Source organism: Salmo salar, chromosome ssa15, assembly GCF_905237065.1.
Source record: "Salmo salar chromosome ssa15, Ssal_v3.1, whole genome shotgun sequence".
In the NCBI taxonomy this organism is placed as follows: Eukaryota; Metazoa; Chordata; class Actinopteri; order Salmoniformes; family Salmonidae; genus Salmo; species Salmo salar.
Window position 1 is genome coordinate 54,242,560 of NC_059456.1, and position 17,111 is coordinate 54,259,670.

The 17,111-nt window shown below is 46.0% G+C and overlaps 1 protein-coding gene across 4 annotated transcripts in view; it reads right to left on the minus strand.

Moving 5' to 3' along the window:
• Positions 1 to 1,356: 1,356 nt before the first annotated feature.
• The window catches only part of LOC106571556 (1-phosphatidylinositol 4,5-bisphosphate phosphodiesterase beta-1), a 227,969-nt gene continuing 212,214 nt past the window's right edge, over positions 1,357 to 17,111 (minus strand). For all 4 annotated transcript variants that reach the window (XM_045695875.1, XM_045695874.1, XM_045695877.1 and 1 more), the window contains one exon: positions 1,357 to 4,005. In XM_045695875.1, coding sequence (XP_045551831.1) covers positions 3,784 to 4,005 — 222 coding nt within the window. In that variant the 3' untranslated portion in view covers positions 1,357 to 3,783. The remainder of the gene's footprint in view (positions 4,006 to 17,111) is intronic.

A 17,111-nucleotide genomic window follows, 5' to 3' on the forward strand; every position in this document is an offset into this window, starting at 1 on the left:
GTGGTATGTCTTGTGGGGTATGTATGGGTGTCTGAGCTGAATGTTAGTTGATTATGCAGATAATTTGGAATTTTCAGTTAAGCAGTTAATCTTTCTTCAATCCTCAACCAGGAAAGACTGGCATGCATGTTGCTGATGTTGTTTATGTATGTGCAGTTAAGGGCAAGGCGTGCTGCTCTGTTTTAAGCCAGCTGCAGCTTTGCTAGGTCTTTCTTTACAATACCATATTACTGGACAGTAATCAAGTTGGGACAAGAACAGTAGATTTTCGTGTCAAAAACGCAGAACATCTGTTTACAACAGACATACCCCTCTCCATCTTCACAACAACTTTGTCAATATGACTTGACCATGATAATTGACCATCCAAAGTTATACCTAGGGGTTTAGCTTCCTCAACTTGCTCAATGGTCACACCCATTATGCACAACTCCAGCTTAGGTTTAGGTCTTAGAGAATGTTTTGAACCAAATACAATGCTTTTAATGTGATTGCAAGTGTAGCTGCCAGTGATTGCAAGTGTAGTTGTTGCTGCTTTGCACTGTTGATAGACTTTACTATCCTTAACCTCTTACAGACCACAGTAGTGACATTCTTGGAAGTCCATTGTCTGCCATTTCAGTACACACACACACACGCTCGTAAGCACAGACAGACAGATACACACACACACACACACACACACACACACACACACACACACACACACACACACACACACACACACACACACTACCTCTTCAGTATGTAGCCACATACTTCATGTAATAGTACATAATACTCTGAGTGTACAAAACATTAGGAACACCTGCTCTTTCCATGACTTATACTGACGAGGTGAAAGCTATGATCCCTTATTGATGTCACTTGTTAAATCCACTTCAATCAGTGTAGATGAAGGGGAGGAGACTGGTTAAATAAGGACTTTTAAGCCGTTAGACAATAGAGACATGGATTGTGTATGTGTGCCATTCAGAGGGTGAATGGGAAAGACAAAATATTTAAGTGCCTTTGAACGGGGTATGGTAGTCGGTGCCAGGCCCACCGGTTTGTGTCAAGAACTGCAAAGCTGCTGGGGATTTCATGCTCAACAGTTTCCCGTGTGTGTCAAGAACCACCCATAGGACATCCAGTCAACTTGACACAAACGTTTTGTACACTCAGTGTATAATAGCTGTGACCCTGACTTAGTGGATGTTCTTGGAAATTACATAACAATAAGGTGAGCCTAGTAAGGGGACAGGGACAGTGGAGGAAGCGAAGCTGTAAGCAGCACAGTGAACCTGCTTTACCTGCATAGGAGGAAAAACATCTATCATAGTATTACTGGGAACTACAAATCAACAAAGACAAGTGTTCACTTCAGCAATGTACAATAGCCACATTTATTAATTACAAGCAGAATCCCTTTACACTTCTATACTATGATCACCATCATCATCATCATTATCATCGTCTCAATGTTTTTCCTTTACGTCATACACACATTTACAACAAAAAAATGCATACACTTAAGTTGATGAACAGAAACAAGTGGTTCAAGACAAAATAAAAATACACGTCTAGCATTATTATCTTTTTAAAGAGCCACTTCTCAAAATACTCTTCATCATAGCAAGTGTTTTTTACTCAGTAGTGGTACCGTACTAAAAGTGCACACAGTCTATCCAATAACAGATAATACAATGGCAATTTACACAAAGATGCATTTCACACATTCGACATCAAAACAAGGCAAACCTATTCAAAAGGCACAGGACTCTCACATCAATACGAACCGTATTTTATAGAAACCAAGTTATACTTGTTTACACTTTACAATGTGATCCTTCACTTTAAACTGATTCAAGATAATCAATTGAAATAAGTATTCCGATAGCAGACATGACACATCAATGTGCTGTATGTATGGCCCTGTACAGGGTGGAAAGTCCTAAACATTGTCCGGGTCTTTGATTGACAGTTTAGTTTAGTATGATGTCACATATCAAAGGATGAATGGACCAATAGTGTACAAGCTCCTGTTAGGGGCGGTGCTCTCAATATTTTACATGGACATGAAATGACCAAAGTTTGGCTTTAGAAATAGTTCAAATCTACCATGTTGCAAACATTATCTGTGGTGACTGTCTTGGGCAGTAAGTACATACATTTATATTGCCAAAGGAAAACCATTGAATAAACATTTGGGACATGTATTGATCATAAAACTACGTTTAGGGTATAAATGTTGAAAAGGCCGGGGACATCATTTTAGTGTCTTATGTTAATGGTTCAAATGTGTGTGTGTGTGTGTCAGAGTGTTAACAATTTCAGTCTTTGGTAAGGGGCAGTGATATAGTCTTTTTTTCATTTTATCTCATACCAACACAAGTAGTTCCTCACTAGTACTGTACAAACAATGTCATCTCATCAATCGTTACATTTTTGCAGTTTGTTTGATTTCAAATCATTAGGGTCAAGTTAGTGATCAACTGTACAAGAGGACAGAGAAATGTACATTTTACATTTACGATACGTCTTTTCTGCTACAGTAACATTTACAATAGTTCAACAGCATGCAGATACATGATTTACTCTCCCTCATCACCCTCCTTCCATCCCTCATCACCCTCCTTCCATCGCTCATCACCCTCCCTCCATCCCTCATCACCCTCCTTCCATCCCTAAGCCCCTCCCATCCACTTCCCCTCCCTCCGCACCCCCCCGGCAGGATTAACCAAAAACAATCTAAACGCTAACGTGTCAAAAACATTACAAAAATGAAAAAAAGAAAACTATAAAATAAGTACGTCTCGACCAGGCCAATATTATATCTTACAAAGCAAAATAGGACAAAAATAGTATTAAAACAAGGTAGCAGCAGCACAGAGTAGACTGACTTTTGTGAGGACGAAGTAAAACCAGCAAGCCTCCAGTGCTTGGTGGCTACAATAGAATAGAAGAGTTAGTTCTGTAGAAAGCCTTCAGTGCAAAATATAAATTAGGAGGGATTCGTTATTTCAATAAAGAAAATAAAGGCTGTGTCCACAGTGGTTGGACAGGAAGTTGAAATCGACTTGCTACGCCTGGAATTTATTTGGGGCTTGCAATGCAATCACTTTACATTGCAGTGCCATTGTAGGTTACAAATTCAACATTGCCTTGGTCTTAACCAATGTCATATTGGTGATACTCATAATTATTCTCTAAGTGCACAGTGAAATCAAAACATTGGCACCACTGACTGACCTACACTATAGTCAGCATTGTGAGAACTCAATCTAACACCTATTACGTTGTCTTGTTTAAAAAGTAGGAACACATTAAAAACATTTAAAAAAAGAAATGATTCTGTCTGTGCAATGGTTCAAGTATGTAACTTAGTTCCTGCGCATAGTTAGTGCCGAGTCACACATCCACGTATCCTGTGGCTGCACCGCTCCGGAGCAAAAAAACAACAAAACACACAAATACAAAACAAGTATTTACATATCTGAATAGAACTAAAGAGTAGGTACTCCTTATTACTGGTCCAGGGTCAGATATTGTTTAACCCCCCTACTGGTTCAGGTTAGGAGTGAGCGCAGGGGAATCTGTCCCTAGAATGGCAATTTTCACCTCGAGCCAGAACGACCAACCAGAACTGTCCAATTCAGAGGAAGGGGAGGGTTTAGTCTCTAATGATGTTTCGTCTCTAAAGCCTATTCCCTATATAGTGCACTACTTTTGGACAGTCTTATATGAGGCTCCGGCCAAAAGTACTGCACTATATAGGGAAAAGGGTGTCATTTCAGATTTGTCTTAAAGGGGTGTGTCAAACACTCTTTCCGACGAGTCTTCTGTATCATCCTCTGACTGTGACGCTTTGTGGTTGAGCCTCTCGGTCGTCGAGGAGACAGACAGGTTGCCATGGGTACTGTCGTCGCTAAGCTTGGCCTTGCTGCTGTCCTGGACGAACTCCTGGATCTCTAGGGGCAACCGTCTGAACTTGTCTTGATACTCCTGGTCCAGCTCGGTCTGCAGCTATTGGGAGAGAAGAGAACAAAGTATGGTTCTATAACAGAACCAAATAGAACACCAGAACAAACAGTAGCAAGAGAACAACAGCTACAAAGAGAACTGGTCCTAGTCCACCTCTCTGCAGCTATATGAAGAAGAGAGGACAGAGAATGGGTCTATAAGCAGCAATAGGGAGAGGACAAACGGTATGGGTCTACAGAACTAACAGGGTGGGCCTACATAATTATATACTGAACTTGTCCTTGTTACCCCTGGTGCTCTGTAACTGAAGAGGGGAAAAGAATATGGTGTCATTGACTAGTGATGACTGATATGGACCAGCTGAGTCGATGTTACCGGTCAACAGGTTCTCTTTTGCTACATTTTCTCTACCTCAATTAGTAATAAAGTTACTGAGCTCCCTGGCTTCTGCCAGACAGACGGAGTGTCAGAGAGAGAGAGAGAGAGAACGATACAGTCTGTTTTCTCCCAGGCATAGCCGCCGCTAATGATTACAGATGACAGGATTGTATTCATTCTGATCCAATAATTGCTTTAATGCTGATTTCTCTGTTTAACTACCCTGCTGCGTCCCAGGGGAGGGCCATAATTAAAGGAGAGCAGCAAAGATGAACCACATCACAATCTAAAAGCCTAAGAAAACAGCCCAACCTCCTGCTCAGGTAATTCTCCTCATTCCCACTATTTCAGAGAGTTATCATCATACTGCTACAGACATCCATATTCACAAGGGTATTGTTAGTGATAATATGTTAGCTCTGTTACTGTTAGCCCAATTCGGAAGCCCACTGTGGTAAGTTTGTCCAGTGCCTTTTTTTCCCCAAATACCACAAATATGGAAATTGTGTAGAGGGCTTGGGAGGTCAACGTACAGTACGAAGTTTGATGTCAAAGATGGACCTTCTAATATTTGTGGGTGCATGACACGAGCTCGGATATTATGGTCCTCGCAGAGACTTGGCTAAATGGCTCGATCCTGGATAAGGACATTGACATTGCTGATAACAAAAATCTTCATGTGTAACAGACTGAAAACAATTGGGAGAGGTGGCTGTGTATGTGAAATCAACTCGTGGCTTTACGTTCTATAAATATCCCTACCCCCCCAAAAATTGTTGCTTTTGGTTATACACGTGTCCATAAACCAAAATACACATTTATCTGTGATTTACCACCTGACTGTGTAGCTGATTGGCAGCTTTTCAGGCAATTAAGAAATAGATGCACTTCCTCAATCAAGAAAGCTAAATCTATCTCAGACTCTGCTGGTGAGCCGTCTACAGTTTGGAAAACAGTTAACGCACAGAAGAGAGGAAATTCCTTTCCTGGTTTAGCAAGTCGTGTCAGACTGGCATCATTACTGAGCAAAATGAGATAAATAATGCTTTAATAGTGGTTTAATTGACCCTGGTGAGATAGTCGACTGCCTGCCCTTCTCACAGCCTCCAGTTGGCTCTATGGAAGTTCCGTCAACTTCTAGCGAATTTTTTTTTCATTTCAACAACTTTCTACCTGTGATGTGCTAGAGGCCTTGCGCAACATTGATGCAAAAAAAAAATCCAATGGGGCTGATTTGCTTGATCCTTTCTTGCTGCAGCTTTCTGCTCATCTGATCACAGAATCTTGAACACATTTTTAAGGGTGCACTATCCAGAAATCACTCCGCCATTTTCTGGTTGCTAAAATTCTAATAGTTTGTCCAATTTCAGTTTATGTGACAAAACAAGCAAGTATAGTGTAGAGAATCATTGTACCATCTAAACCGCTGTGAAATATACTGCTCCAAAAAATAAAGGGAACACTTAAACAACACAATGTAACTCCAAGTCAATCACACTTCGGTGAAATCAAACTGTCCACTTAGGAAGCAACACTGATTAACAATACATTTCACATGCTGTTGTGCAAATGGAATAGACAACAGGTGGAAATTATAGGCAATAAGCAAGACACCCCCAATAAAGGAGTGGTTCTGCAGGTAGAGACCACAGACCACTTCTCAGTTCCTATGCTTCCTGGCTGATGTTTTGGTCACTTTTGAATGCTGGCGGTGCTTTCACTCTAGTGGTAGCATGAAACGGAGTCTACAACCCACACAAGTGGCTCAGGTAGTGCAGCTCATCCAGGATGGCACATCAATGCAAGCTGTGGCAAGAAGGTTTGCTGTGTCTGTCAGCGTAGTGTCCAGAGCATGGAGGCGCTACCAGGAGACAGGCCAGTACATCAGGAGACGTGGAGGAGGCCGTAGGAGGGCAACAACCCAGCAGCAGGACCGCTACCTACACCTTTGTGCAAGGAGGAGCGGGAGGAGCACTGCCAGAGCCCTGCAAAATGACCTCCAGCAGGCCACAAATGTGCATGTGTTTGCTCAAACGGTCAGAAACAGACTCCATGAGGGTGGTATGAGGACCCGACGTCCACAGGTGGGGGTTGTGCTTACAGACCAACACCGTGCAGGACGTTTGGCATTTGCCAGAGAACACCAAGATTGGCAAATTTGCCACTGGCGCCCTGCGCTCTTCACAGATGAAAGCAGGTTCACACTGAGCCCGTGACAGACGTGACAGAGTCTGGAGACGCCGTGGAGAATGTTCTGCTGCCTGCAACATCCTCCAGCATGACCGGTTTGGCGGTGGGTCAGTCATGGTGTGGGGTGGCATTTCTTTGGGGGGCCGCACAGCCCTCCATGTGCTCGCCAGAGGTAGCCTGACTGCCATTAGGTACCGAGATGAGATCCTCAGACCCCTTGTGAGACCATATGCTGGTGCGGTTGGCCCTGGGTTCCTCCTAATGCAAGACAATACTAGACCTCATGTGGCTGGAGTGTGTCAGCAGTTCCTGCAAGAGGAAGGCATTGATGCTATGGACTGGCCCGCCCGTTCCCCAGACCTGAATCCAATTGAGCACATCTGGGACATCATGTCTCGCTCCATCCACCAACGCCACGTTGCACCACAGACTGTCCAGGAGTTGGCGGATGCTTTAGTCCAGGTCTGGGAGGAGATTCCTCAGGAGACCATCCGCCACCTCATCAGGAGCATGCCCAGGTGTTGTAGGGAGGTCATACAGGCACGTGGGGGCCACACACACTACTGAGCCTCATTTTGACTTGTTTTAAGGACATTACATCAAAGTTGGATCAGCCTGTAGTGTGGTTTTCCACTTTAATTTTGAGTGTGACTCCAAATCCAGACCTCCATGGGTTGATAAATTGGATTTCCATTGATTATTTTTGTGTGATTTTGTTGTCAGCACATTCAACTATGTAAAGAAAAAAGTATTTAATAAGATTATTTCTTTCATTCAGATCTAGGATGTGTTGTTTAAGTGTTCCCTTTATTTTTTTGAGCAGTGTATATTTTCCATAACCAAAAATATAGTATTTTCAGCTTTTTGAAGCTGGTGTAGAAAACCTCAAGTAAAAGACGCAAAAACGAAACTTAAGAACGGGGACCATAGAAATAGAGCACATAGACCATATCTACCGCTCCTCAGACTTGCTTTCAATGAGAATGACAATTCTATAACTAACATTTCTATGTCACATATTGCAGCTTTAACCTTATAATTATTTCTGGTGCCATCCCGAGGGTCTGGAAGGCAGCCAATATACTTCCCCTTCACAATGTTGGTGACCCGTGTGACCTAAATAATTATCGCCCCATTTCCAAACTCTCTTGCCTACTCAACTTAGATCCTTTTAAACTACGAAATGTATTCCATATGTACACCAGTCAGGATTCAGACATGGTCATAGCACCATCTTTGCTACTTCTTTGGTTGGAAATGATGTTCTTAATGGCCCAGTGCCGTCAAAAGCATGATTTTCCTGTGTTATATATACACTATAAGACCAAAAGTATATGGACACCTACTCGTCGAACATCTCATTCTAAAATCATGGGCATTAATATGGAGTTGGTCCCCCTTTACTGCTATAATAGCCTCCACTTTTCTGGGAAGGCTTTCCACTAGTGGTTGGAACATTGCTGCGGGGACTTACATCCATTCAGCCACAAGAGCATTAGTGAGGTCGGGCACTGATGTTGGGCGATTAAGCCTGGCTCGCAGTCGGCATTCCAATTCATCCCAAATGTATTCAATGGGGCTGTGCAGGCCAGTCAAGTTCTTCCACAACGATCTCGACAAACCATTTCTGTATGGACCTCGCTTTGTGCACGGGGGCATTATCATGCTAAAACAGGAACGGGCCTTCCCCAAACTATTAAGGTGGAAGCTCAGAATTGTGTAAAATGTCATTCTATGCTGTAGCGTTAAGATTTCCCTTCACTGGAACTAAGGGGCCTAGCCTGAACCATGAAAAACGGCCCCAGACCATTATTCTCCCTCCACCGAACTTTACAGTTGGCACTATGCATTGGGACAGGTAGCTTTCTACTTGCATCGGCCAAACCCAGATTCGTCCGTCGGACTGCCTGAGGGTGAAGTGTTATTCATCACTCCAGAGAAAGCGTTTCCAGCCAACGCATGGCACTGCGCATGGTGATCTTAGGCTTGTGTGTGGCTGCTCGGCCATGGTAACCCATTTCATTAAACTCCCGACGAACAGTTCTTGTGCTGACGTTGCTTCCAGAGGCAGTTTGGAACTCGATAGTGAAGGTTGCAACCAAAGACAGGCAATTTTTACGCGATACGCTCTTCAGCACTCGCCGGTCCCGTTCTGTGAGCTTGTGTGGCCTACCACTTCACGGCTGAGCCGTTGTTGCTCCTAGACATTTTCACTTCACATTAACAGCACTTACAGTTGACCGGGGCAGCTCTAGTGGGGCAGAAATGTGACAAACTGACTTGTTGGAAAGGTGGCATCCTATGACGGTGCCACGTTGAAAGTCACTGAGCTCTTCAGTAAGGCCATTCTACTGACAATGTTTGTCTATGGAGAGTGCATGGCTGTGTGCTCGATTTTATACACCTGTTGGCAACGGGTGTGACTGATATAGCAGGAAATAGCAGAAACCACTCATTTGAAGGGGTACATACTGGGGGAAGCATTGGAGTCATCACGATGCAGCAACCCTGTGGATCGCTTTCAACACTTTGTAAAGTCCATGCCCCAACGAATAGAGGATGTTCTGAGGGGGGGGGGTGCAAGTCAATATTAGAAAAGTGTTGATATTGTCTGGTATACTCAGTGTATTTCTTAGTCATTTTGAAGCTGCAAAAGTTGTCTACTCTACTGTTGAGGTGATTCTATGTCCTTCATGTATTTAATTCTAGGCTAAAGGCTATATTAAGATTCATATCTAAGAGCCATTCAACCCATATGCTAATGATCATATATTTAGATTCAACTAACTGTTGTAGTTTTTGATTCCTCGACATTCTTTTAATTTTGTTTTCAAATAACTTCAAATACCTTCAAATATTATTTGGTTTTCTAAAAGAGGTATTCAATATCATTTAAATATTGCCTTTTAGTTTAAACTACCTTGAGTATTTTAAAAGTTGGTATTTTCAAATAAACTACAAAATAAGTGTTTTCTGCACAGGTCTGTTCAGTACATATCATTGCACGGCCCGCCTTGAAGTCTCGTCGATCGATTCGTTGATCTTTTTGTCTGTAAAGCCTTCTTGCATAAACGTCTGCCATACCGTACATTATTGTTAACCTTCAGAAGTATGTTACCAGACCGGACTCAGGGATGGCTTACTCTGGAGAACCCTTCAATGTCCACTGAGTTAGGTAACTCTGCTCTACGTTTTTTTTTGCGCCTCTCACGTGGAATGATCTCCTTAAAGTTGGTGAATATGGTGCTGGTAGTGCAATTCAGGCAGGATGTTCGAGGGCCTTTTTACTGAAGAATGTGTTTGTTTCATATGATTGTGTTTTGCTTTTCATGTATTGTGTAATTGATGTGTATATAGATATGTACAGTATAATTGTTGTTTATTTATGTGTTGTTTATTGATGCGTTTGACAGCTCTTCAACGTAAATGCAAATGTGTTCTTAATTGGCTTACCTGTATAAATAAAGGTAAAAGGACCACGTCAGAATGTAAGCGCTCAACTGAGGCTCGTCAGCATTACATGAGATCGAAAAAAAAAAAGGCTGATTTGAATAACTCTCTGATCTTATGGCGGACTCGCGCCAAAAAAAACACATTTTTTGTAGGATTACTTCCTCTTCAAACAACCCTACGATTAATGTATCGCCAAATGACTTGTGGGCTAATGGTCAGGACTATGGCTGTCTTTGTGGGTAATACACCTTTTATACACAATCAAACTGTAGTGAAGTGATCCAATATGAATTAACCTCGGTCCCACTCCAATCCAAGGAGCCATTCTTGAGAGTGGGGCTATTCAAATCCAAAAATGTGTGTACAGAGAAGCCTCCAGGTGTTAAGAGACACTTGTGTGAGACACAGGCAGGGACGGATGAAGACTATCCCACTGGAGGACTGGGGAGAGGAGGAGAGAGGGATGAAGACTATCCCACTGGAGGACTGGGGAGAGGAGGAGAGAGGGATGAAGACTATCCCACTGGAGGACTGGGGAGAGGAGGAGAGAGGGATGAAGACTATCCCACTGGAGGACTGGGGAGAGGAGGAGAGAGGGATGAAGACTATCCCACTGGAGGACTGGGGAGAGGAGGAGAGAGGGATGAAGACTATCCCACTGGAGGACTGGGGAGAGGAGGAGAGAGGGATGAAGACTATCCCACTGGAGGACTGGGGAGAGGAGGAGAGAGGGATGAAGACTATCCCACTGGAGGACTGGGGAGAGGAGGAGAGAGGGATGAAGACTATCCCACTGGAGGACTGGGGAGAGGAGGAGAGAGGGATGAAGACTATCCCACTGGAGGACTGGGGAGAGGAGGAGAGAGGGATGAAGACTATCCCACTGGAGGACTGGGGAGAGGAGGAGAGAGGGATGAAGACTATCCCACTGGAGGACTGGGGAGAGGAGGAGAGAGGGATGAAGACTATCCCACTGGAGGACTGGGGAGAGGAGGAGAGAGGGATGAAGACTATCCCACTGGAGGACTGGGGAGAGGAGGAGAGAGGGATGAAGACTATCCCACTGGAGGACTGGGGAGAGGAAGAGAGATGGATGAAGATGATCCAACTCGGAATTGGAGTGAGGAAAGGAGAGAGGGCTGTATGGAGGAGAGGGGAATGAAGTCAATCACATAGACTAGAGGACAGGTGAGGTGAGGAGAGAGGTGATTACCCCTCCACACATCCATCCATAGACTCTTCAGGAACAAGGAGGACCACTTGTCCTTCCCGAACATTCAGTCCTTTCCGTGCACTTGACTTTCCCTCCATTAAATCTCCACCTGATCCAAACAGATTCTGACACATCTTTCTGGTTCCACTCCTCACGTAGGACAAGCTGTCCTCAATGACTGACCTGCCTAATGACAGAACCTGCCTCTGTACCATGGAAATAATACATTTAATCACCTGCGTCCTAAATGGCACCCTATTCCCTACATAGAGCACTACTTTTGATCAGTCCTAAATGTAGTGGACTGAGTATACCAAACATTACGGACTCTTTGCAATATCAGAACAGCCTCAATGGACTCTACAAGGTGTTGAAAGCGTTCCACATGGATGCTGGCCCATGTTGACTTCAATGCTTCCCACAGTTGTGTCAAGTTGTCTGGATGTCCTTTGGGTGGTGGACCATTCTTGATACACACGGGAAACTGTTGAGCGTGAAAAACCCAGCAGCCTTGTAGTTCTTGACACACTTAAGCTGGTGCCCAGGCACCTTTGTCTTGCCCATTCACTCTCTGAATGGCACATATACATAATCCATGTCTCAATTGTCTCAAGGCTTAAACATCCTTCTTTAACCTGTCTCCTCCCCTTCATCTACACTGATTGAAGTGGATTTAACAAGTGACATCAATAAGGGATCATAGCTTTCACCTGGATTCACCTTGTCAGTCTGTCATAGAAAGAGCAGGTGTTCTTGATGTTTCGTATACTTAGTGTATAGGGAAAAGGGAGCAAATTAGGATGCAACCCATGTCTTATCATCATGCATCACATGTTGGTTTAAAAACATACACACCCTCTACCTACTAAACACATAAATACGTGGAGATGAGACGATTTCATGTAACTTGTGAAGTGAAGCTGAAGGCAGTTCTCCATTACCTGGGACAGGGAAGTTCTGTTCTAATTAGTCTCCCCTTACTCTCTCGCTAACCCAGCTTGAAGTGGTGACTGGTCTGATTGGACCACCTTTTCTCAGGTGTGTGTGTGTGTCACATTCATACGGAGCCTAAGGTGATCTCTGCCCTGATCTGACCACACACCCCAAGGTGACCTTCCAGGAAGAGTGTTTTGCCAGACGGCTAAAGATGCTTCGCTCTGCAGCCCCTCTCCTCCCCTCTGCTGACCTACTTAGGAAGGGACAGTCTGCCGCACGCGTGTGAGTGTGAGAGATAGAGTGTGTGTTTGTGTGTTTGTGTGTGTGTGTGTGTGTGTGTGTGTGTGAGAGAAAGGGAGCGAGAGTACGTGTAGTCTGCTGTCCCCCTGCAAGCCATAGAGGCCCCGGGGTCCTTGTCATCTCTCTCTTAGCTTGGCTGGTTTCTAGGTATGTGTTAAGAAAGGTGGGGTGGAGCAGGAGGGTGTGAGGTGAAATGGAGTGGGTGGCCGAAAGTCAATGGTTCATGGATGGGTGTGTGTGTGTGTGTGTATGTGAGAGAGTGTGTTCAAGTGTGTTCATTGTCATCGGGGATGCATGCGCGTGTGTGTCGGTTGGGGACAGGGTGTGTGTGTGTGTGTGTGTGTGTGTCGGTTGGGGACAGGGTGTGTGTGTGTGTGTGTGTGTGTCGGTTGGGGACAGGGTGTGTGTGTGTGTGTGTGTCGGTTGGGGACAGGGTGTGTGTGTGTGTGTCGGTTGTGGACAGGGTGTGTGTGTGTGTGTGTGTGTGTCGGTTGGTTGGGGACAGGGTGTGTGTGTGTGTGTGTGTGTGTGTGTCGGTTGGGGACAGGGTGTGTGTGTGTGTCGGTTGTGGACAGGGTGTGTGTGTGTGTGTGTCGGTTGTGGACAGGGTGTGTGTGTGTGTGTGTGTGTGTGTCGGTTGTGGACAGGTGTGTGTGTGTGTGTGTGTGTGTGTGTGTGTGTGTGTGTGTGTGTGTGTGTGTGTGTGTGTGTGTGTGTGTGTGTGTGTGTGTCGGTTGGGGACAGGGTGTGTGTGTGTCGGTTGGGGACAGGGTGTGTGTGTGTGTCGGTTGGGGACAGGGTGTGTGTGTGTGTGTGTGTGTCGGTTGTGGACAGGGTGTGTGTGTGTGTGTGTCGGTTGGGGACAGGATCTGTGTGTGTGTGTGTGTGTGTCGGTTGTGGACAGGGTGTGTGTGTGTGTGTCGGTTGGGGACAGGGTGTGTGTGTGTGTCGGTTGTGGACAGGGTGTGTGTGTGTGTGTGTCGGTTGTGGACAGGGTGTGTGTGTGTGTCGGTTGTGGACAGGGTGTGTGTGTGTGTGTGTGTGTGTGTGTGTGTGTGTGTGTGTGTGTGTGTGTGTGTGTGTGTGTGTGTGTGTGTGTGTGTGTCGGTTGGGGACAGGGTGTGTGTGTGTGTCGGTTGTGGACAGGGTGTGTGTGTGTGTGTGTCGGTTGTGGACAGGGTGTGTGTGTGTCGGTTGTGGACAGGGTGTGTGTGTGTGTGTGTGTGTGTGTGTGTGTGCGTGTGTGTGTGTGTGTGTGTGTGTGTCGGTTGGGGACAGGGTGTGTGTGTGTCGGTTGGGGACAGGGTGTGTGTGTGTCGGTTGGGGACAGGGTGTGTGTGTGTGTCGGTTGTGGACAGGGTGTGTGTGTGTGTGTGTCGGTTGTGGACAGGGTGTGTGTGTGTGTCGGTTGGGGACAGGGTGTGTGTGTGTGTGTGTGTGTGTGTGTGTGTGTGTGTGTGTGTGTGTGTGTGTGTGTGTGTGTGTGTGTGTGTGTGTGTGTGTGTGTGTGTGTGTGTGTGTGTGTCGGTTGGCGACAGGGTGTGTGTGTGTGTGTCGGTTGGGGACAGGGTGTGTGTAATTGTTGGAGACAGGTTGTGTATCAGGGCGAGGTGTGTGGGTGTGTGTGTTGGGTACAGGGTGTGACGAACACCACACCTCGTTATCACCTGGGGGAGGGTGTGACAGCTGAGGTAATTAAAAGTCACAGGGATGGAGTGATGAGGGAGGAGAGGAGGATGGAAGGACGAAGAGCAGATGGAGCTAGCAGGGTCTCTTTCTTTCTCTTGCTTTCTGTCAGTCCCCATTTCTTCTCCCACCCCTCTCAATGCAGTATCTAACACAGTGGAGAGCTGAGCTTCCTCCAACAGCGCTGTCTAATAGAAGGTCTCATCAGGTGTCCGGATCTGACTGAGCAACCTCAACTACCCTTCAGAGACCAGCGCAGTGTTTGTGTGTGTGGCTTCCGCTTGGACCCAAACGAGCATTTAAATACAGTATCTCCTCAGAAGACCCATCATCTGTCAAAACACACACACACACACACACACACACACACACACACACACACACACACACACACACACACTCACTTCTGCCTTTCTTAAAATACTTCACTGGATGACTTTCACTATCTGTCCTCATTCTGAGGCGCCATCGAGGGAAGAGGTGTGTGTGTGTGTGTGTGTGTGTGTGTGTGTGTGTGTGTGTGTGTGTGTGTGTGTGTGTGTCGGAGGGCCTCGGAACTAAATTCGGTTCCAAATGAATGTGTGGCTTCTTGTCACTCTCAGTACTAAGAGCTAGTAAGACAGGTTACATAACAGCACCACTCAACATGTATCACATTGGTGGCTAAGCCTACTCCGAGGCCGCAGGCTTTTACTCCAGCCCTACACAATCAAGGTCCCAGGGAGCAGCTGATTAGTAGAATCAGGTGTGTTAGATTAGGGCTGGAACAAAACCCTGTGGGAGGGGAGCTGTCCAGGAGGATGTTTGGCCACCAGTGATAACATCCAGCATTAAGGACTCAGAATCCACCTGTGTTCCTCAGCCCTGCCGGGTCTCAGCATAACTCTGAGAGCTACTTATGGGCCTGCACCCCAAATGGCAACCTTTTCCCTACATAGTGCACTACTTATGACCAGGGCCACAGAGTGCACTTAATAAGGAATAAGGTTCCATTTGAAAGCTGCCTGGCAGTCTTCAGGTACTGTAAAATGGTTTAGGTACAGCAGAACCCAGTCCATTTTCAACCCTAGTGGTTCCAGTCCACTCCTGTGATGTATGTCACACTGTGTGTGTGTTTGTCCCTTCCTGTCCTAGATATATCCAAACACAGTCCAATTAGGCTCTCCATGACCAGGAGGTGGATGAGGGGTCACCACTCTGACATGTGTGTGCTGGCTGTCTGACGGGTTGCTTTAGCACCATTTGCATTCTTTCCAGTGGTCCACAGGAGAGGCATAATGAAGGAGAGAGAGAGAGATGGGCTTTATGAATTATTTATTTGTATGTGTTGGGCTTTAGCCAAGATTATTCTTTACAGAGTCAAGTATATTTGTCCAGGACTCAATTGTTCCTCGACTAAAGAATGGACAGGTTTTATACTGCTGTCTTTTCTCTCCTCTCTATCTCCCCCCCTCTCTCATCCCATTCTTTCTATTCCTCTCTCACTCCCTCTAATGTTTTTTCTTCTTTTCTTCTAGTAATGCTGATATATAGAGCTGGCCCATTGTGACAACGTGGAACTGTTCAACAGTGATGTACAGGGGAGGGTTTCCAGCAGGACAACAAGAGATGTGAAACCTTTCAAGACACCTTCTTAGTCAACACACACACACACACACACACACACACACACACACACACACACACACACACACACACACACACACACACACACAATTCAGCCCTGTCATCCAACACCACAGGCAGGCAGGAGTGTAACCTGGCACGCAACACACACACATGCAGACATGCTCACACACCAACACACGTAGACACAAAAGTGTGACAAAAGGCTTCGTCTCTCTCTTTCCTCTGGGAGTAACAATGTTCCCTGTGGGCAGTGTGTGTGTGTGTGTGTGTGTGTGTGTGTGTGTGTGTGTGTGTGTGTGTGTGTGTGTGTGTGTGTGTGTGTGTGTGTGTGTGTGTGTGTGTGTGTGTGTGTGTGTGTGTGTTGTGTGCATTATTGATGTGACCCTATGGAGTGGAGAGAGTAGCAGACCAAAGGCAGTGATGAGGGAAGCCATGACCGCCCACAGTGTGAGAGAGGGGAGAGAGAGAGGCATAGAGAGAGAGGAAGGGAGAGGGAAGGAGGGGAAGAATGAGGAAGAGAAAGTGTGGGATAAAGGGGGAGAGTAGAGAGAGAGAGGGAGGAATTACTGTTTTCCAGATAAAGGGTCTTTCTCTGTTTTTGTGTCCAGAATCAAGAACAACAGCCAGATCCATTTGGGCCATAATAAGCCTCTGGACATTTTCTCTCTCTCATTGTCTCTCTCATTCTCTGTCCCTCTCTCTCTCGCTCCCTCGCTCTCTCTCCATCTGTCTATCCTGTCCTGTCCTCGTCTCTCTTCTCCCTCTCCCTGTCTCTCCGTCTATCCCTCTCTGTCTCTTTGTCTATCCCTCTCTGTCTCTCCTTCTATCCCTCCCTGTCTCTCTGTCTATCCCTCCCTCTCTCTCCGTCTATCCCTCTCTGTCTCTCTGTCTATCCCTCTCTGTCTATCCCTCCCTGTCTCTCCATCTATCCTTCCCTGTCTCTCCTTCTTCCTCACTCATTTTCTCTTCCTCCCTCACTCTCCCTATTCTCTCCCTCCCTCTCTCTCCATCTATCCCTCCCTCTCTCTCCGTCTATCCCTCCCTCTCTCTCCGTCTATCCCTCCCTCACTCTCCGTCTATCCCTCCCTCTCTCTCCGTCTATCCCTCCCTCTCTCTCCGTCTATCCCTCCCTCTCTCTCCGTCTATCCCTCCCTCTCTCTCCGTCTATCCCTCCCTCTCTCTCCGTCTATCCCTCCCTCTCTCGCCGTCTATCCCTCCCTCTCTCTCCGTCTATCCCTCCCTCTCTCTCCGTCTATCCCTCCCTGTCTCTCCGTCTATCCCTCCCTCTCTCTCTGTCTATCCCTCCCTCTCTCTCCGTCTATCCCTCCCTGTCTCTCCGTATATCCCTCCCTCTCTCTCCGTC